The following is a 17551-nucleotide window of genomic DNA, read 5'->3' as shown; positions in this document are numbered from 1 at the left end:
TATAATTTCACAAGTTCACTGGGAGCTTTGTAATGCGTGTCTCACCCCACAACGCCATACCGTAAGTCCCCCTATGAGGCATTTTTTGACTGATGCAACTTATACTCCCGATTGACTTATAGTCCGGAAAAGCTGTATGGCTTCATTCTCCTAACAAAACAACCTTACTTATACTCACTAACCATTCCCTGTCCAGTACTGTAATATCTTATGCATATTGCCAGTCTAACATAAATAATGTCCGAAGACATGGAAATGACAATGTGACTGTTGAATAACAATGTTGCCAGTAACATTATGATTTTATTCCATTCCCTTACTATGTACCTGTTGCATTTTATTAAGACATTACATACAATTTCTTTATTATTACGCATAGATCATAATAAAAGAAGCAGTACAACCTTTGCAAGACAAGAGTATCAAACGCCCAACAATTTGTGATTTCATATTTTTTGGGTTAGAGTCAGTGTTTCAGGCATAATAAGAAACATTCATCTACTCTACATGAAAACATAACAGTAAAACTTTAACTTTGTCATAAAATGTAAAAATGTCAAAGCTATACATTTATTCAAACAAAATTACCTGAAAATGTGGACAGTTAAAGAGGCGTGTAGTATAATAATAATAATAGTTAGGCCACCTTATATGTTTATGTTGTATACGTTTTGCTTTATCAACGTCACAAAGACGACATATATGCCATTGTCTTCATTAGAATACAACCAAATACAGGAAATATGTAAACAGTACTTAAAAACACCCACAAAAATGTAGGTGAAGACGCTTTGAATATAACATATGGCTGTGCCTTTCATAATGTACCTGAGCAATGAGCTTGTCAAGCTGTAGCTAATTGATGAGGTATTCGTCTTCCCAGTTCTGACACCAGTGTATCATGGCCAGAATCAGCTGGCTCCCTCAACAGTCTCAACATTGCTAGATTGGTCAACAATGCACAAATGCACAACAAATGTATTGGTTGTCCAATACAAAGGTCATATTTTTGTGCTTGTTAATACTGTATACATATTTGCTGTATCTTATGGCTGTATTCTAATAAGGACAGTGAGAATAAATATATGTGGTCATACTAAAACACTAAATTAAATGGTGGTCTAAGACTCACTCACTCACATATGTCTGAACTACAACTGAGTATAGATGTTTGACAAAGGCTGAGATATTGAGCAACTGATAGTGGAGTCTGTGGCTTGGTTTCCCTCATGCTGGTCTGGCTTGGTCTTGTTGAAGCATAAACATTCAACTAAAGTACATCAGCCTGGACTGCGTTCTGTGTTTGTTCTTCCTCTTCTTTGCGGCGCATGGCCTCAATCACTGCCATTTCTTTGGCTTCCTTTTTCTGGTTTCGAGCCTCAAACTGGAGCCTAGTGAAAGTGAATAAACAAAACTGTAAGTAACAACATTTACATGTGTAGCAGGTAGGACGTAGACAGCGGGAATTGCGCCTTGATTGAATCAGGTGGTGGCCGCTTGGCGCTACACCTTTAAATCCAGCAAACTTCCGATGTCTCTCATTAGTGTGTTTCGCTACCCAGACTCTTGGTTCCTTGGACTCTTGGTTGGTTGTACAAGTTGATGTGAGTTCCTCATGCTTAAATGTATTTTAGCCTCCTTGTAAAAACATGGTTGGCATGGATCTGATTTGACTCAGACTATTGCATTGTTTTGTAGCTTGGCCTGGTGTTTGTGCGGTTACTCAGTGCTGTGGTTACGTCCAGCTCCTTGCCTGCTTTTACACATGAGCAACGTTCAGCTTTTCTATCCTTAGGCACTGGCCGTAATGAATTCACATTCATTCACGTTCTGTCTATTACAGTCACCGGTTTAGAGTGTGATCACCACAAACTTGCTGAGTGCTGTTTGTTGTGCCGAGAATGTAAGGTCACTGGCTTCCTTTCTCCCTTGTGTGTACGCAAGCTCATTGATGCATAGGCTGCAAATTAGGCATAGGTTTGATTTGACCTATATAATTGCTTGTATGATATCGTAGCCATGTTTTCTTTGCAAGAGGACCGTTGTACGCCAACTTGGCCACTGTTTTTCCTGTGCCCTGTTTGTTAGTATTCAGTTGTGTGTGTGAGCGTGTGTGTGGGAGGGAGGCCCACCGTGTTGCCCATCAGTCTCTCCCTTGTGTGTGTTGCTGTATGTTTCATGTTTGTATGTTGTATGTTGTATGTAATGTTTGTATTCTAGGCCATTGGGTTATTGCAATATTCTGGAGGGGTAACAATCTTGTGTGGTCACTGGATTGCTGAGTATAAATTATTTGTGCGTGTGACCTGTGATGTGCCCTATATTTTCTGTGTTTGCTAATTGAATCTTGCTGAATCTTTATTGAGTGCTATTTATTCAAACACCTTGATTTTGCACTTTGTTTTCCCCGTCCCTGAGTTTGTTGCCCAGAGGCCTGTCTGTTTTTAATGTGTACATCTAACTTGAGAAGAAGAACAAAATAAACTGTTTTTACTTTTATAATACTCCTGTCCCTCTCGCTCCACTTATTTTATTGGTATAGCCTGCTTGTAACATCTAAAACTCAGATTGTTCAACCTGTGATATAAAACTGAAAATGAGTTCAAACTTTGGTTTGGTAGCAAAATTATGTTAATCGGAGGAGTTTTGAGTAAGACTATTGATTGCATTACAAACAATTATAGGATTATAAAATGGCAAAATGACTTATAGCTTGTAGCAGCAGGCATGGAGCCACATAAAAATAAATCACAATTTTCAAACCAATGACAGGGCTCAAAATAGCATTACACTTCAGTTGTATTGTGGGCAGTGATCGTAATAACAACGTTACAAATAAACAGCGTTACTACCTTTTTTCAGTAACAGGTAAACTAACTAATTGCTGCTTCAACTCTGTTACAACACCGTTTCTGTTACTGACAATAAAATGTGCCACGTCACTATCGCCTAATGAAGCTCATTGGAGCTGCAAAGTTTTTTTTTTTTCATATATTGTTGTTTTTAATATTTTGTCACTCGCAACCTACGTCTGTCCCTGTCAAATACAGTTGCATTTTCAGCTCTGAACAAAACCGTTCAAGAGTTATCTAAGCAAAAGTTGAACGTGCTTTTTGTTTCATTCGACCCTCATGGTCAGGACAAATGAAGTAGGCATGGGGGACGAAAGAAACATACAGTTTAAGCTGTGTACTTCCCACAACTTCTATATTTGACAACATATCATGAATGGTACTTCAAATAGGTGTTATTTTAGATAGATTAACAATTACCTGTTAACAACTTCTTGCCGTCATTGTGATGCACGTTTCTCGCGGTTATAAAAATATCATGCAATATGCCATTTTTGTATAGTTAGAACAATACATGTTTCCAATTATATCATGTTTCTATAGTGTTACATGTTATTTCACTGTGTTTTTACGTGGGTTAGAGCACCACACACACACACACATATATACTATATATATATGTATATGAGAGCTTTTAGTTAACTCATCTTATCTTGTAGACTACTTTTTCAGATTATTCTACATTTGACTGTTGTTATTAGAGCTGCAGCCAGCCAGAAGCAGATGGGCTCCCCCTATTAAGTCGGGTTCTACTCAAGGTTTCTTCCAGGTATATGGGAGTTTTTCCTGTTGCCATATGGTGTGCTTGTAGGGGGTTAAGGGTTAAGGCTGCCAATCTTCCAGTTGTTGTGTATAAATTCATATAACCACAACAAATACTACGGCTAACTGCTTAGAGTCCACATCAACAGGGCCCTAGCGCGTCGTGCCTACCAACACCTCTTAGCTGTTGTAGAATCAGAGTAACCTACAGTCTCTCGGGGCTTATTGCTTAATTGTAGTCCTAAAATCATGTTATTTGAGAGTAATATGCTTTCTAATCAGCGTCAACATTATGGCATAGTTGGGGCTAGTGCATCATCATGTAACTTTAGCTAGCTGCATTATTCTGAACTGCTTGCAATATTCTTGTTTGTTTTTGATGTCAGTTGTTTTCATTTGACAATTTCATTTAAAAACCTGTTAGTATATATAACCTGTAAGTAAGTTTGTTTTCTAGTACCAATTTGCTTGTTAGGTAAGCATTACATTAGGCAAGTCAGTGTAGCATACCGAAGCTGAATAATGAGTGAAATACAAGAGAAATGTAATTAACTCATTGCCTTTCCTAGGGTAAGGCAGTTTGTAAAGAACAATTTTAGCTTGCTAACTTCTAAATTTATCATAACTTTTGAAAGGTTAAGGATATTCCAATTCAGTCTTTTTTGTTAAATAGCACACAACTTGCTGAACATGTTATACACACTATATTTTTCTCCATCTTGTAGAGAAATATTATGAAAATTCATTTTTATGTGAATGAAATTACATTTTGACAAATGTTGGATATACATTTGGGGAGGATTTTCAAAGACTGTTCATTACTATATCAACATTACCATATGTATGTTACATAATTTCATAGAACTGATCCTTCTGATTACAATGGTATGTATATCCCATTGATGGTATGTATTATACTCAAGAAATAAGGTTTTTGTGTGAGGTCATCCAGCACCAAAGATGGAATGTTCGGCACGGACACGACAGGGTTAAAGTGATCCTCGACCCTTAGCTTGTGGTTGTGCTTGGCCTTTTTGATGTCCCTCTTCAGGTTAGCCCTAAATGAGCTATAGGGCTAAGCATCACCTGATCTGAAGGCGATGTTGCGTGCCTTCAGTCTCACTGTTCATCTATGGTGATTGGTTCCAGAACGGAGGAGGCGCATAAGTCAATGTCTGCGACGGACTGAATATTAAGAAAACATCTTCTTCATCGATTTGACAACACATGCACAGCATTTAGAAAACGCACAGTAAATTCAGACAACACTACCCATTATAGAAACACGATGCACATTCACGCAACACAACGGAAGTGTTTCCAGAGTAGGGATGGGCATAATTAATCGATCGATAGTTGATCATTAAGAATTTCGTTGATCACGTTAATTTGTTGTCGATTAAACTAATGCAGGTTGCGTTACATAGTCTTGAAGCAATTAAATGAATCACTGTGTGGCAGCAATTAAACATTATACCACCCGGGAACAATATTTTAAGTCAAGTCAAGTTTTATTTTTAAAGCGCATTCAACATGCACAGAGTGCAACCCAAAGCGCTCCACAAACAAGACACATAACAACAAGACAAAAGATGCCGGATGGAGCAGCGTAGTCGCCAGCGTGCCCATGACATCAAGACATGACAAATACATTCAAAAAATAACAAATACAAAAAATGCCGGACGGAGCGGCATTGTCGCCAGCGTACCCGTGACACCAAGACATACAGCTAAGACAGACAACAAAACAAATAAACAAATAAAAAGTAAAAAAAAAGAAAAGAAAAAGAAAATATATTTAAAAAGGGGGAAAAGTGATTAAAATTAGTCCAATTTCCAAACCAGCTGAAAATGTCCAAGGGCAATGATGACCCGAGCTGTGTCTTCACAACCGATGCAACGCCAACAAAGTTGCAACTGACCAACCCGGTGAATTCACTGGCAGTCTGGAGATAACGTTAACGTTAGGCCTTGTAGACTTCAGTCTGGAGATCACTGGAAGCACAGTCTGAAGTAGTGGGCGATCGTGTAGATCCGCAATTCGGTGGACTTTTAACAGCAACCGTTTGTTGCTCCTTGAGATTGCAGCTCTTCACCGTTAACGTTAGTCTGCAGTTGGCATGGCAGCTCGCAGGTCAGCAACAGCTCAGCCACGGCAGATCTTTCGCAGAGTAGCCTAGGTCCAGCTGTCCTGAGAGATCCCCTCGACCAGACAGTGAAGTGCACCGTTCACGGATGGATGGAAGGATGTCAGAGGCCCAGTCTGCAGTTGGCATGGCAGCTTGCAGGTCAGCAACAGCTCGGCGGCCACGGCAGATCTTTTCGCAGAGTAGCCTAGCCTAGCCCAGCTGTCCCGAGAGATCCCCTCGACCAGACAGTGAAGTGCAGCACCGCTTACGGATGGATGGAAGGATGTCCAAGGAGGCCCAGCTAGGGCAAAAGCTAGCCATAGCAAGCTCCCAATAGACAAACGTCAACGACATCAGCTGACTTAGAAGTAGTAAAAAGGACTAAGAATAACACGAAAACTATCAAAAATAACGTAAATAAATAGGTAAAACATTTAACTAGACAAACCAATACAAAAAAATAAACATGACATTACATAAAATTACGAGCATTACATAAAAACAAACAAAAACATGATGCCAGACGGAGCGGCGTCTCGCCAGCGTCCCCGTAACCTAGCAACTTGGTTAATATTTTTATTGGTTAATAATATTTGACGCTATATAGGCTACTCAGTTATCTACGAGCTTCGATGAAGAGTTCACGGTGAAGTGTGGCGTGGGACCATTTTATCGTTTAAAAAACGATAACGTTAGTTCACTGCAAACACTGCGATGTAATAATTGCCTACCAGTAGGGCTATCAGTGCACGAGCAATAGAAGACATGGTTTCGATTTAACTCAATGAAATAAGAGCTCTTAATATTTTATATTGTTGGTTGGTTTAATACCTTGTTGTCAATGAAAAGTCGTTGTCCTACACCATGGGTCTCCAACACGTCGCTCTCAAGCTCAGTCGCTTGCCGTCCCCTTCTGCTTGCAGGCTGAAGCAGTAGGCCTATGCTACTACATTTAAATTGTTGGCGCTACTGGAGGCATTCCAGCCTACGAATTTAATAAAGTAAATCATGCAATTCAAACTCAATTTAGGCTACTTGGCTACGCAATAAGATTTCCATTACAGCACAGCACACTTTTTGAATGAATGAAAGCGGCTGCCTTGTCTCGCAATAAACAGCGGCTGAAAATCTCGACTCTTTCAACTATACAAAATGTAATAGTGAGCAATCAAATACCCCCCAGTTTTTTCTAATCCCAAACCAAACGGAAAATCTTCTGCTTTTGATAGCGGTATGTGCTCCAAATGAAACGCATGTCTCAAAACGCACGTAGAAATAAAGGCCTGCTCAATATAGCCTACTTCTGCCCCAAATAAAGCCCTGTGCTTTGCGCAGCCTAAGTAAATAAAATACCCCGGCCATAATTTAAGGATTTACGGCAGTTATTTTTTTACGAGGCTTTGTTAAATAGCCTAATTAGGCTAATCTCTCACCCTCTTTCTCGACTCCCTGCCTGAAACTGAGAGAACGTTTTGACAAAACCTGTCAGCTCTAAGCATTATTATGTTTTTGGTTAAGTTATTGTTTAACATGATTCTTTTTTATAATTTATTATTTTGGAACAAACGAGGGTCTCTGTTTAATCTGAACTCTGGCTCGCATTCCGCTGCTTTAGAGCACGCAGCGCAGCGCTTAATATCTTCCAAGTTTAGCCTAACCGAACGTCCAGTTTAACTGCCACAAGTTATTCTTCTTGTGATAAAGATTTCATCGAGGAAAAACACTGTAGCGTGACTTTACAATGTGAAGATGTGATAATAAATAGATATAAATCAGACTCATGATTTATTATTAACCCTTAGAACCCGATTGACGCAAAGTGCGTCAAAAAACACACCCTTTCTTCTCTGTTACATTGCTCTGAAACGGTTCATCGCAGCGAGATGAAACCTTTATTGCACGAAGGAGCAGAAGTGGGGCTTTCCAACGAGACTCTGTATGATCAAGTATGAAAATTAAAAAAAATCATGAAATTAAATCAAATTGCATCATATTTACAGTCTATACTTCTCTGTGTTCACCTGCACACACATTACTCTAGTTTGAATTACTCGCGAACCCGTGATCACATCGATATGGCAAGCATATCAGATGAAAGAGGGGGCACAGAGCTATCCATTGGTACCATGTTTATCGATCCTTCTGGCTTATAAAACCAGACGAAGTGACTGCAAAATAATAACGTCATGTACACAAACCAACTGCACACTCATTACTCTCTAGTTTGAATTACTCGCGGACCCGTGATCGCTAAGATATGCCACGCATGTCAGATGAAAGAGGATAGCAGAGCTATCATTTGATACCAAGTACATCCTTTTGGGTTATAAAACAGACGAAGTGACAGCAAAATAATAACTTCATATAGCTGGACTTACACGTTTTTGTCTGTTCTTGTGGCAAATCATGTTTATAATCCAATGCTATCATGTGTTTCTCTATGGCAAAGCATGTTCATATTCCGGTTTTGAGATCCTAGCAAATGGATGGCATCCAATTCAAGGCTCACATTGCATCCCAATTTGTTCAACAAATAAACACCTTTTTTGCCTTTACTTTGTTCATGGCAATGCAGTAAAAAGTTGAGAATTATTATGACTGCATACACACAGGCACGCAGGCTAACACGCAACCTCGTGTCAAGTCAGGTCAGATCAGTGTCACAGATATGGAGCGCAGAAAGGTCATTTTTCATCACTAAATAAAAAATGGCATTTATTTCCGTAAATCACACAGCAAATATTTCTGTAAATTGCTCAGCCCCAGAGTATCCCTCCAACATGGCAATTATATTGCCCGATTCAGGACAGTCTGCCCTACACACACATGAAATGCATGTAGAGCTGTGAGCTTGCTGTGGTGAGATACATGTCGAAATATAAGAATTTTTATAATACACTTTTTATATTTTAATTCTTTAAAAATCAAAATAAAATCAATGCTAGTATTAATACATGAAATGATGGCAGATCTGAATAGCCTAGACTCTCCTGAAAAAAACAATATATAATATATGTGTGTGGCACTTACAATGACCAGAATAAATCCTTATGAATAAAGGTAGTGAAAATGCCCTAAAAACAGCTTAGGGTTCTAAGGGTTAAGAGATTTTTAATCATATAACTGCTTAAATCCAGCTTGCTCTAAAACAAATAAAAATGTGCAAATGCTGCAAGATAATGATAGACAACCAGTGTGAAACAAGTTAGACTTAGAAGCTTAGAATTGAAGTGTTTTCTTAATTAAAAGCATAAATTGTTTTTTTCTAGAATAATCTGTTATGATTTTGCTTAAACTTAGAGTGTTTTTTCTTAAATATATATAAGTATATAAAGTATATAAAGTTTGCTTATAAAACTTAAAATGTTTTGCTACATAAAATGTGTTTGCTTAGATATAAAAAGGTTGTGTTAGAATTAAAGTGTGTTACTGTATGCTAAATGAGATGTGCTTTGAACAAAATGTAAAGACAGAATGTAAGAACATAATGTACCAGCTGTAAGAAACTTTGTCAGCAAAACAAAAAGCTGACTCGCAACCAAACAAAAACAAAAAAGCAGAACCAATATTTCATGGCAAGACACAATACCAAATTTGGACATGTTCTGTCTGACCGAGAGGGGTATAAAAAGAGAACGGCCCCTTGTTCAGGGCTTTTTGATCTTCTTTTTTTCTTTGGATCGAGCATTTTGCTTTTAGACTTAGACAGTTTTCTTTCTTTGTATTTTTTTTTATTTGTATTTAATAAAAGTAAAAATGATTAGGGGTTTTGTAAAAAGACCGTCTAGCGTTTTCTCGTATTTTTCTGCCTCTCCTGTGTTGCTGAGAACCGCGGACGCCTTGCAACAGGGGCTCTGCCCCAAAAACCCTCGCTCCGGGTGAGTAAGCGTCCGTTTGAGGGCTACTTTCTAAGACACTGTATATGGGCAAAAAATATACTGCGCACGCACTGACACACACAGGAGTAGTGAACTCAGCCAGGCATTTAGGAAGGAAAGTCCTATGCTCCAGGGCAGACAAAAAACCAAATGGGCTTTGTTAGCAAATTTATTTGTTGTGAAAAATTGTTTGTGAAACTAAGGTCTAGGACCCGTTGTGGTCTAAACGCACATCACACACCCAAGCGAGGATACGGAAATCTGTCTGATAAATACATGTGTATTTAGAGATAGGACTTAAATGGTTATAGATCTGTTGTGGTCAATTGAAGTTCTTATATGTTACAAGAATTGTCATAAAAAGGAGCTTTAATTTAATTTTGACAAGAATCCCCAAATAATAGGGTAGTTGATTTTCTCTCAAATCTGGACGGCCAGACGAACGTCCGTAGTGAGTTTCTGACCTCTCTCAGATTTTGATGACAAACAACTCTTGCAAATACAGCTCTGAATTTCTTCCTGAAGTTAACCACATTTTGAAGTACGAACCAAGGGAATAGGGAACAGCGACTATGAGATAGAAAGTGACTCTGAAGCAGGGCTTTGAACCGATTTTTTTTTCCAATCGGTTCGTTCCGAACAGAAACGGAATTATAACGTTTCCGGTTATGAGTTCCACCAATAAATTGACGTTCCCGAACCGGTTAGAACAAAAAAATACTGTTCCCGGAACGGTTAATTTCGTTCCTGTCAGCTGTTTAATGCTATAGAATTATGTCACATCTTTCTCATCCAGCTTAAACCAAATGTAATAATATTACAACCATTATTACATAATAATAATTATATTATTAATAATAATAATAATTAAATAGGCCTACAATTATTTCAAATGTGTAGTTTATTGTTAAAAGAGAAAATTTCCACACAAACGTAACAACATTATTAAGACACATGGTTATGTCACTCGGGCAACAACAAATTGCAACTGTCGTCGGGGGAAAGGCCATCCAGTAGGCCTAATCAGGGGCGCCTGCAGGAATTAATGCTATGGTACACACACCCATCACCCCCCCCCCCCCGCAAAAAAAATCACTCGTGAACAATATTTGTCCGTTTTAGGTCCGTGCATTGGTCAGCAAAAAAGTAGCCTACATAGCATAACAACATCCACATGCAATAATACAACGACAATGTCTACAATGACCTATTCATTTGGACAACTTGATACAGCCCTATACAGGCTAAAGTTACCTTTAGTTTTGTTCTAGCGTAACGTGACGTCTGGCTTTAGCGCAGTCTAACGTTCTGACAAGCACACCAATTGCCTACCTTGCCCATCTGGAATAACTCCTAGCTTTGCTGCCACCATCCTTTCTGTTTTCATTGTTTAAACTTGTGATATCCATGATGAGTATTGAGTTAGTGAATTAGCTCAACATTGTGTGCTGATAACCATATATAGATAGCCGAGTAAAAGAAAACAACAAGTAGCCTATTGCGTGTCTGCGTGCGTATTCTCTCTCCTGCTCAAACAAAATGCGTGCATGTTAATTTTGATAACGTGTTCACTAACTTTACGTAATAGATGGTAAATAGCCCAATGGCATGCAGCTAAAGGGATACTGTGCATATTTGGGAAGGTAGGCCAATTTGGTGTGAATACACACACACAAGGGAAATGTTCTGTTATTGAGTAGCTTGATGGTACGCACAGTGCGTACGGACGTACACCTGCAGGCGCGCCTGGGCCTAATGTTCGCTAGTCCATTATTAACGTGGAGTCGACAAATATAGCTATTGATATTGTGTTTGGAATGAACGTTTTAATTAACGATGGATCGTAATTCACCTCTTATTTAAGATGTGGAGTGGAGACTTTGTAATCCATCGCTCTCTCTCCATTCAGTCAGTGAATGTCTGATGTGATGTCACACAGGAAGTGAACCTCAGCCTTCATGGTAACGTGCGCAGGAAAATAATGACTTTTTTTTTTTTTTTAGTTAATTAGGCAACGAAAACTTTGAGGAACGAAATAAAACCGGTATTAACCGGTTACAATTATTTTAAATAAGTGTTCCTGTTCCAGAACATAAAAAATAATAACGTTTCCGGTTTCGTTTCTGTTCCCTGTAAAATACAAAAAGTTCCCGGTTTTCGTTTTCGTTCCTTGAACCGGTTCAAAGCCCTGCTCTGAAGTAGTCCACCTTCCTCAGCCCCCAAACCCCAAATTAGGGAATTTGATTCAGATAGAGAAAACCTCTCAACAAAGTCAACCCTATCGTACATCCTAAACCCGTTGAAAAGGTGCCCTCGCATGAGACACATACACTGAAAGATACTTCCTCTTTTACCCTGTGATATTATCACAGTCCGAAGACAATTACACACAGTAGTAGCGATCTCAACTGTGTTAAAGGGAATCCCTTTAGACACCAGAGTAGTCACAAAACGCATACCTCCTCTTTTACCCTGTGAAATCCTCACAGTCCGAAGACGAGCGCACCCACACCTACAGGAGTAGCGATCTCTACTGTGTTACGGGAGCCCCGTAGACACCAGAGTGGACACAAAACGTGACAACACGCTGGGCTCTATTGTGCGTCCCAGCGCAATTGACTTTGTATACTCGCGCTTTTGTCTTTCCTATTTTGCAGTCAGCGCATATTGGAATTTTCCCTCCACAGGTACATGCCTGTAAATTAGGGAATTCGATTGCGCCCACCGGGGTGGTTCAGCGAAAAGACGGGGCGTGTTCTGGCGCAAACGTTCACTGTTGATATTTTGCAGTTTCAGAAAACAATTCCGCCACAGACCAGGAACTCCCTGGTCTAAAGTCTGTGATGCTATATGTGCAGATGCTATTTTAAGGGCGCATGGATGACCACAGGCCTGCATGAATGAATGCGTTGCACACTAATCTACAGACACCCCCGTGCACAGACGGAAACATTCAAAGCCTTGATAATATTTGTCCATTTCCCGGTAGTACAACATCTACATGCAAAATCTTTACAACAACAACGCCTAATTATGACCTATTCATTTGGACAACTTTATACAGCCCTATAAAGGCTAAAGTTACCTTTAGTTTTGTTCCAATTTACCGTTGTGTATGGCTTTAAACATCGCGTGCGCTTTAACATCAGCCTAAGCATTATTCCAGCTGCGCTAAGGTTTTAAGCACCACAATTTTGCCTACCTTGTTGTAGCCCATCTGAAATAACTCCAAGCTTTGTTATGTTCCCTCCATCCTTTCGTTATTTTCAAAAAACTTTTTATATCCATGATCGCCAAAGTCTTGAGTTAGTGAATTAACCAACCAAATTAACCTGTTAACCAGCAAATAGTACAAGAAAGCAGCAAGTATGGCTACAATTTCTGTAGTTGCTGCACCCATTCATTGTTATTCTCTCTCCTGCTCAAACGAATGTTGTGCGTGCATTAAGTTGATGATAAAGTGTTTACAAACTCTACTTAACAGAAAATATTGTAAATAGCCTACTGTCATGCAGTTAATGGGATATGTGCAGAGTTGAAAGTTAGGTAAACTTGGAAACTGTTTCTCACAGGCCGCCTGTGCTGCGCAACGCACACTTCGCTCCACTCATCTATACAACGTAGGCTAGTTCCCATTTCGCTAAACCATACATAATTTCAAAGAAAAATATTACCACTTGAGGGAAATCAGTGTGGTGTCCATTAAGATGTGAAAAAATAGGCATAAATCTAGCGTACACATTTTCACGAATCACGGATGTGTTGATGACATAAATTAGGAAATATTAGATGACTTAAGGAGACGTGATGTTGAATTGCATGCCGATGCCATTTAACCCAAATGCCCCAGCGGCAGCACGGGAGAGAAGAGATTAACTGACAGAAGATATGCATTGTCTATAGAGAGGTAATGTTAGATTAGGCTACATTGTACATAGCAAAAATATCACCATGCATTCATAATCTCGTGATTCAGTGAGAGTGATCCCAAAACATCGGAAAGTATGTCTTTGTGACAATTCTGTATTACATTTTGTCAAGAGGAAAAATCAATAGCTGACAGTTCCTAACTGAACAGTAAAATTAAAGCGCTGTGAATGCTCCTGGCTGCACCTGGCAAATACGCCACCGTAATAGCAATCAGCTATGGAACAAGCGTGCCTGTTGTTAAAGGGAATGTGAGATGACGCCCTGATTGGTTTATTGCATGTTACGCCCAAACCACACCCATGATTAATGTAGCTACTTCAGACCACCCCATTTTAGATTTGCGTCGGGCGCAACGGTCAAATATCCCGCCGGTAAAATAGCATCAACGCCCAAAATTTGCCCACAAAGTGACTTGCGTTTTGCGCAAAGACACTTCCGTTTCAGACCGTTAAAATATAGCCCGCTGTATTTTTGTATTTTCATTGCATTTTTAAATTTATAAAAAGTTAAATAAATAATTAATTTTAATATAGGCCTAGAAATATTAATGATTAATCAATAGTCGATCGTTAATTCTCCCGACGATCGACTAAGAAAATGTAATCGAATGCCCATCCCTATTCCAGAGGATACTTAAAAGTGATGAACACATCTGGATACAGCTTAGTGCAAATTAATTAAATGGGCATGTTACATGCACACTTGAGGCCAAAAATGTCTACAGCAAGTATTCTGGAAGGTTGTTGTAATGTATTTAATTTAAACATGCACAGATCACTTTTGCACGCTATCTGCTAGTTTCTTTGTCTCCCTCTCCCTCTAATTTAAGTAAGCTAGTTGAACTGCATTATTCTTTATCCTGCACTGCCACCTACTGTTACAAAAGGCAAATGTAACTGTGTTGGTTTTAATATCTTAATGGCATTCACTTACGTTTGAGCTTATTTGCTCATGTCCAGATGTGTCCATTACTTTTAAATATCGTCCGGAAACACTTCTGTTGTGTTGTGTGGATATGCACGTTTTCCAAATGCTGCGTATGCATTGTCAAATCAATGAAAATTATTTTTTTTTTTAAATTGTTTGTGCTTTGTCAATTTGCATGTATTTTCTTAATATGAAGGGTGATCAGATTGCATGTTCTGGGTATCTTCGTCATATGGAGAGGTGTGTAGCAGTAGGGAGGCATCACTTACCTGTTTTCAATTATTCTCTGAACAATATCATCTGTAGTTAAGCCATTGCCACTGTCCACTGTCCGGAATATTCCCCTTTTTTTTGGCTCCTGTGTGAGGAAGGAAAGGGTTGCATTAAGTAATTTTTTTCTGTGGTGAAACCTTTTCCATGTTCAAGTAAGGCATTTAATTACACTGTAACTGGGTTGTTGACGTGATATGGCATTTCCATAGTGATATGGAAACGTGTTGACGTGATATGGCATTTTATAGGGCTCTTTCTGTCACACCAAAGGACATTTAAGTTTTTGTGTATCAGACCCCGTTTACACGAAGGGAAAACGCAGATATTCCCCTGCGGTTTGGCCTCTCGTTTATACCAAAACCCCGTTTTTATTACAGAAAACGATTATTTCTAAAACCTCCGGAGTGGAGATTTCTGATAACGCCGGTTATGTGCTGCCGTGTCAACAGGGATAAACGGAGTTTTAGCTTCTTAAACGTCACATTATGTGCCAGAAAATCCTTAACGTCATGTGAGCGCCTGATGTTTACAGTTTCTTTGGCTACTGATCAGGATTATCATGGATGCTGTTAAGGTGCTACTAATTTTTACTTTTGTGCAAACGCTTCTGGCCTGTTTGCATTTGCAACAACTGCTCTACATGGAGGAGCAGAGGCGAAGGATCGCACGGAGGTCAGCATTTTTACTGCTCGTGTTAGTCGTTGGTGTCGATTCTGAGGATTTTGATTGGCCAGCATGGCTTTATTCCTTTCCCTACACTGCCACCCATAGGTTTGGCATAGTTATTATGGTGCTCGACAGCGTATTTTATGCGGGTTGATGTAAAGACAAGTTTTTTGAAAACAATGTTGTGTGCACGATGTTATTATTGAAAACGGAGGGGGGGAAATATTCGTTTCTCTAAATACCCGGCTATGTGTAAATGTGGCCTCAGTTAGTTCAGCTAGTGTTGCATGGTCATTATCATTAGCAGTTGGTAATGGGCTCCTTCAACTAAATGTAGTACATGTATGGAAGCCCATTTCCGCCGTGTAAAAGAAAAAGAATGCAGGTCACAACTCATTTTTTCACATCTCATTATTTACAGATAGTATCTGATTATTTTGAGATAACATTTTGATATTTTGAGATAACTTCTCATTATTCTGAGATATTCTCCAAAATTTCGATATTTTCGTGATATGAAATGTTTGCGCCGCCACCTCCCTCTGAGATTGCAAATGCACCCTCTTATCACTATACTCTACTGCCAATAGTCAGTTGGATGAACGAAGTTACCAGCGAGACTTGCAGCGAATGGCTGTGTAGCCTAAATAGTAGTGAATAGTCAGCTGGAGAAGTTAATGAAGTTACCAGTGAGAGGGGAGTAAGGGTGTTTTTTGACCAACAGAGTAGCGTAGTAATATAAGGCATTAACATATATTTTACACATTTCAATAATGAGCGTTACAATGCATTTTAACAGCAATGCTTTTTATACAAATTTATGCAAATTTGCCAACAACACAATGAGATCTGCAGAGGAGAAAAATTCCGGATCTGTGAAAACAATATGCTTTTGTCACATGTGATGCACAATCTAGACATGGCAGAAAGCGATGCACCCACGGATATCACCACTAGTGCTGGGCGATAAAACGATAGCGATATGTATCGCAATAGACATGTAATGACATCAATAAAAAATATGTTCGATAGAACATTCCATATTTAATAGCAACACACACCTCCCGCCTTATGTTGTCCATAAATAAATAGGCTAAATATATCTTGCATTGTAGCTAGTATATGCAACTCTACCAGAGTAGGCATAGAAGTAGGCCTACCTCAACACAGACTCTCAATGAGTCCTTGCCCTGTGCACTCTCTCTCTCTCCCACTCAACAGGCGCATCCCTCTCAGCATGCACATGTAATCCAAACATTCACAATCGTGCAAAACGACTGGCTAAATTGGTATTAAATCCGGTTAGCATCATTAGTACGCTGCACAAATTTGTTCAAAACTGTTGCATTCAAATTGACTGCTAAGTTTTAATCATCTCAATCCCGATGCAAATGGAAAAACAATTTTCCAAGAATCAAACGGGCCTGTCCCAAGGAGAAAAAGTATTCATTTGAAACTTAAATGGGGAAACTGAACAGTCTACCAGTAGACTATGATACACTAGCAAATTAAGCTACTTTGTTTACAATATTTCCAGGCCAGTGCTGCTTTTCATTCAGACTTATGTGCACATTTATTTATTTGAGTGTTTTTCATGATTGTGTTGCTATTTCTTTTCCCTGTTGCTTTGATTGATAACTGAGGTGATTAAAATCAGAGGAAGGTTAAGTTTAAAATAAAAGTGTTTAAATGTAACTTTTTTTCCCTTCTGGTCCTTATCTGAAATAGATTTAAAACGAAAAAAAAAAAAACAATAATTATCGATATGAACTGATATGAAATACTTATATCGTGATACAGTTTTCAGCCACATCGCCCAGCCCTAATCACCACCATTTAAGAAGCGATGTGTGGAAAGTTTTTTTGCCAAATATGCATTGTGGACATGTGAATAACATCATTACCATAACGAATGAATGATCTGTGAGGTTTGACCCATGTCAATCAATGCATGACAAATTTATCACACATTTCTTGTTTATATGGCGAGGTATGTAAATATCATGTCGCTATTTCAGCACAAACACACAAAGACGTGCGCGGAAGTGATGTGAGCCACAGTTTTGCACAAATTGAAGCAGAAATACACCAAATGTTGAAAAAAAAGTTCACATGTGATAGTCTTGGGTCTGTT

The 17551-nt window shown here is 39.0% G+C and overlaps 1 protein-coding gene across 2 annotated transcripts in view; it reads right to left on the bottom strand.

Moving 5' to 3' along the window:
• Positions 1-283: 283 nt before the first annotated feature.
• pcyt2 (phosphate cytidylyltransferase 2, ethanolamine) overlaps positions 284-17551 on the bottom strand; it is a 102093-nt gene continuing 84825 nt past the window's right edge. For both annotated transcript variants that reach the window (XM_076295967.1, XM_076295973.1), the window contains exons 12-13: positions 14748-14836; positions 284-1391 (exon numbers count right to left, since the gene is read on the bottom strand). In XM_076295967.1, coding sequence (XP_076152082.1) covers positions 1271-1391; positions 14748-14836 — 210 coding nt within the window. In that variant the 3' untranslated portion in view covers positions 284-1270. The remainder of the gene's footprint in view (positions 1392-14747; positions 14837-17551) is intronic.

This window comes from Alosa pseudoharengus, unplaced genomic scaffold (genome assembly GCF_046254945.1).
Source record: "Alosa pseudoharengus isolate Yale_2024_CS ecotype anadromous, Long Island Sound unplaced genomic scaffold, YU_APseudo_1.1 YU_APseudo_1.1_scf_1, whole genome shotgun sequence".
In the NCBI taxonomy this organism is placed as follows: domain Eukaryota; kingdom Metazoa; phylum Chordata; class Actinopteri; order Clupeiformes; family Clupeidae; genus Alosa; species Alosa pseudoharengus.
This window is presented reverse-complemented; position numbering and strand designations above follow the sequence as displayed.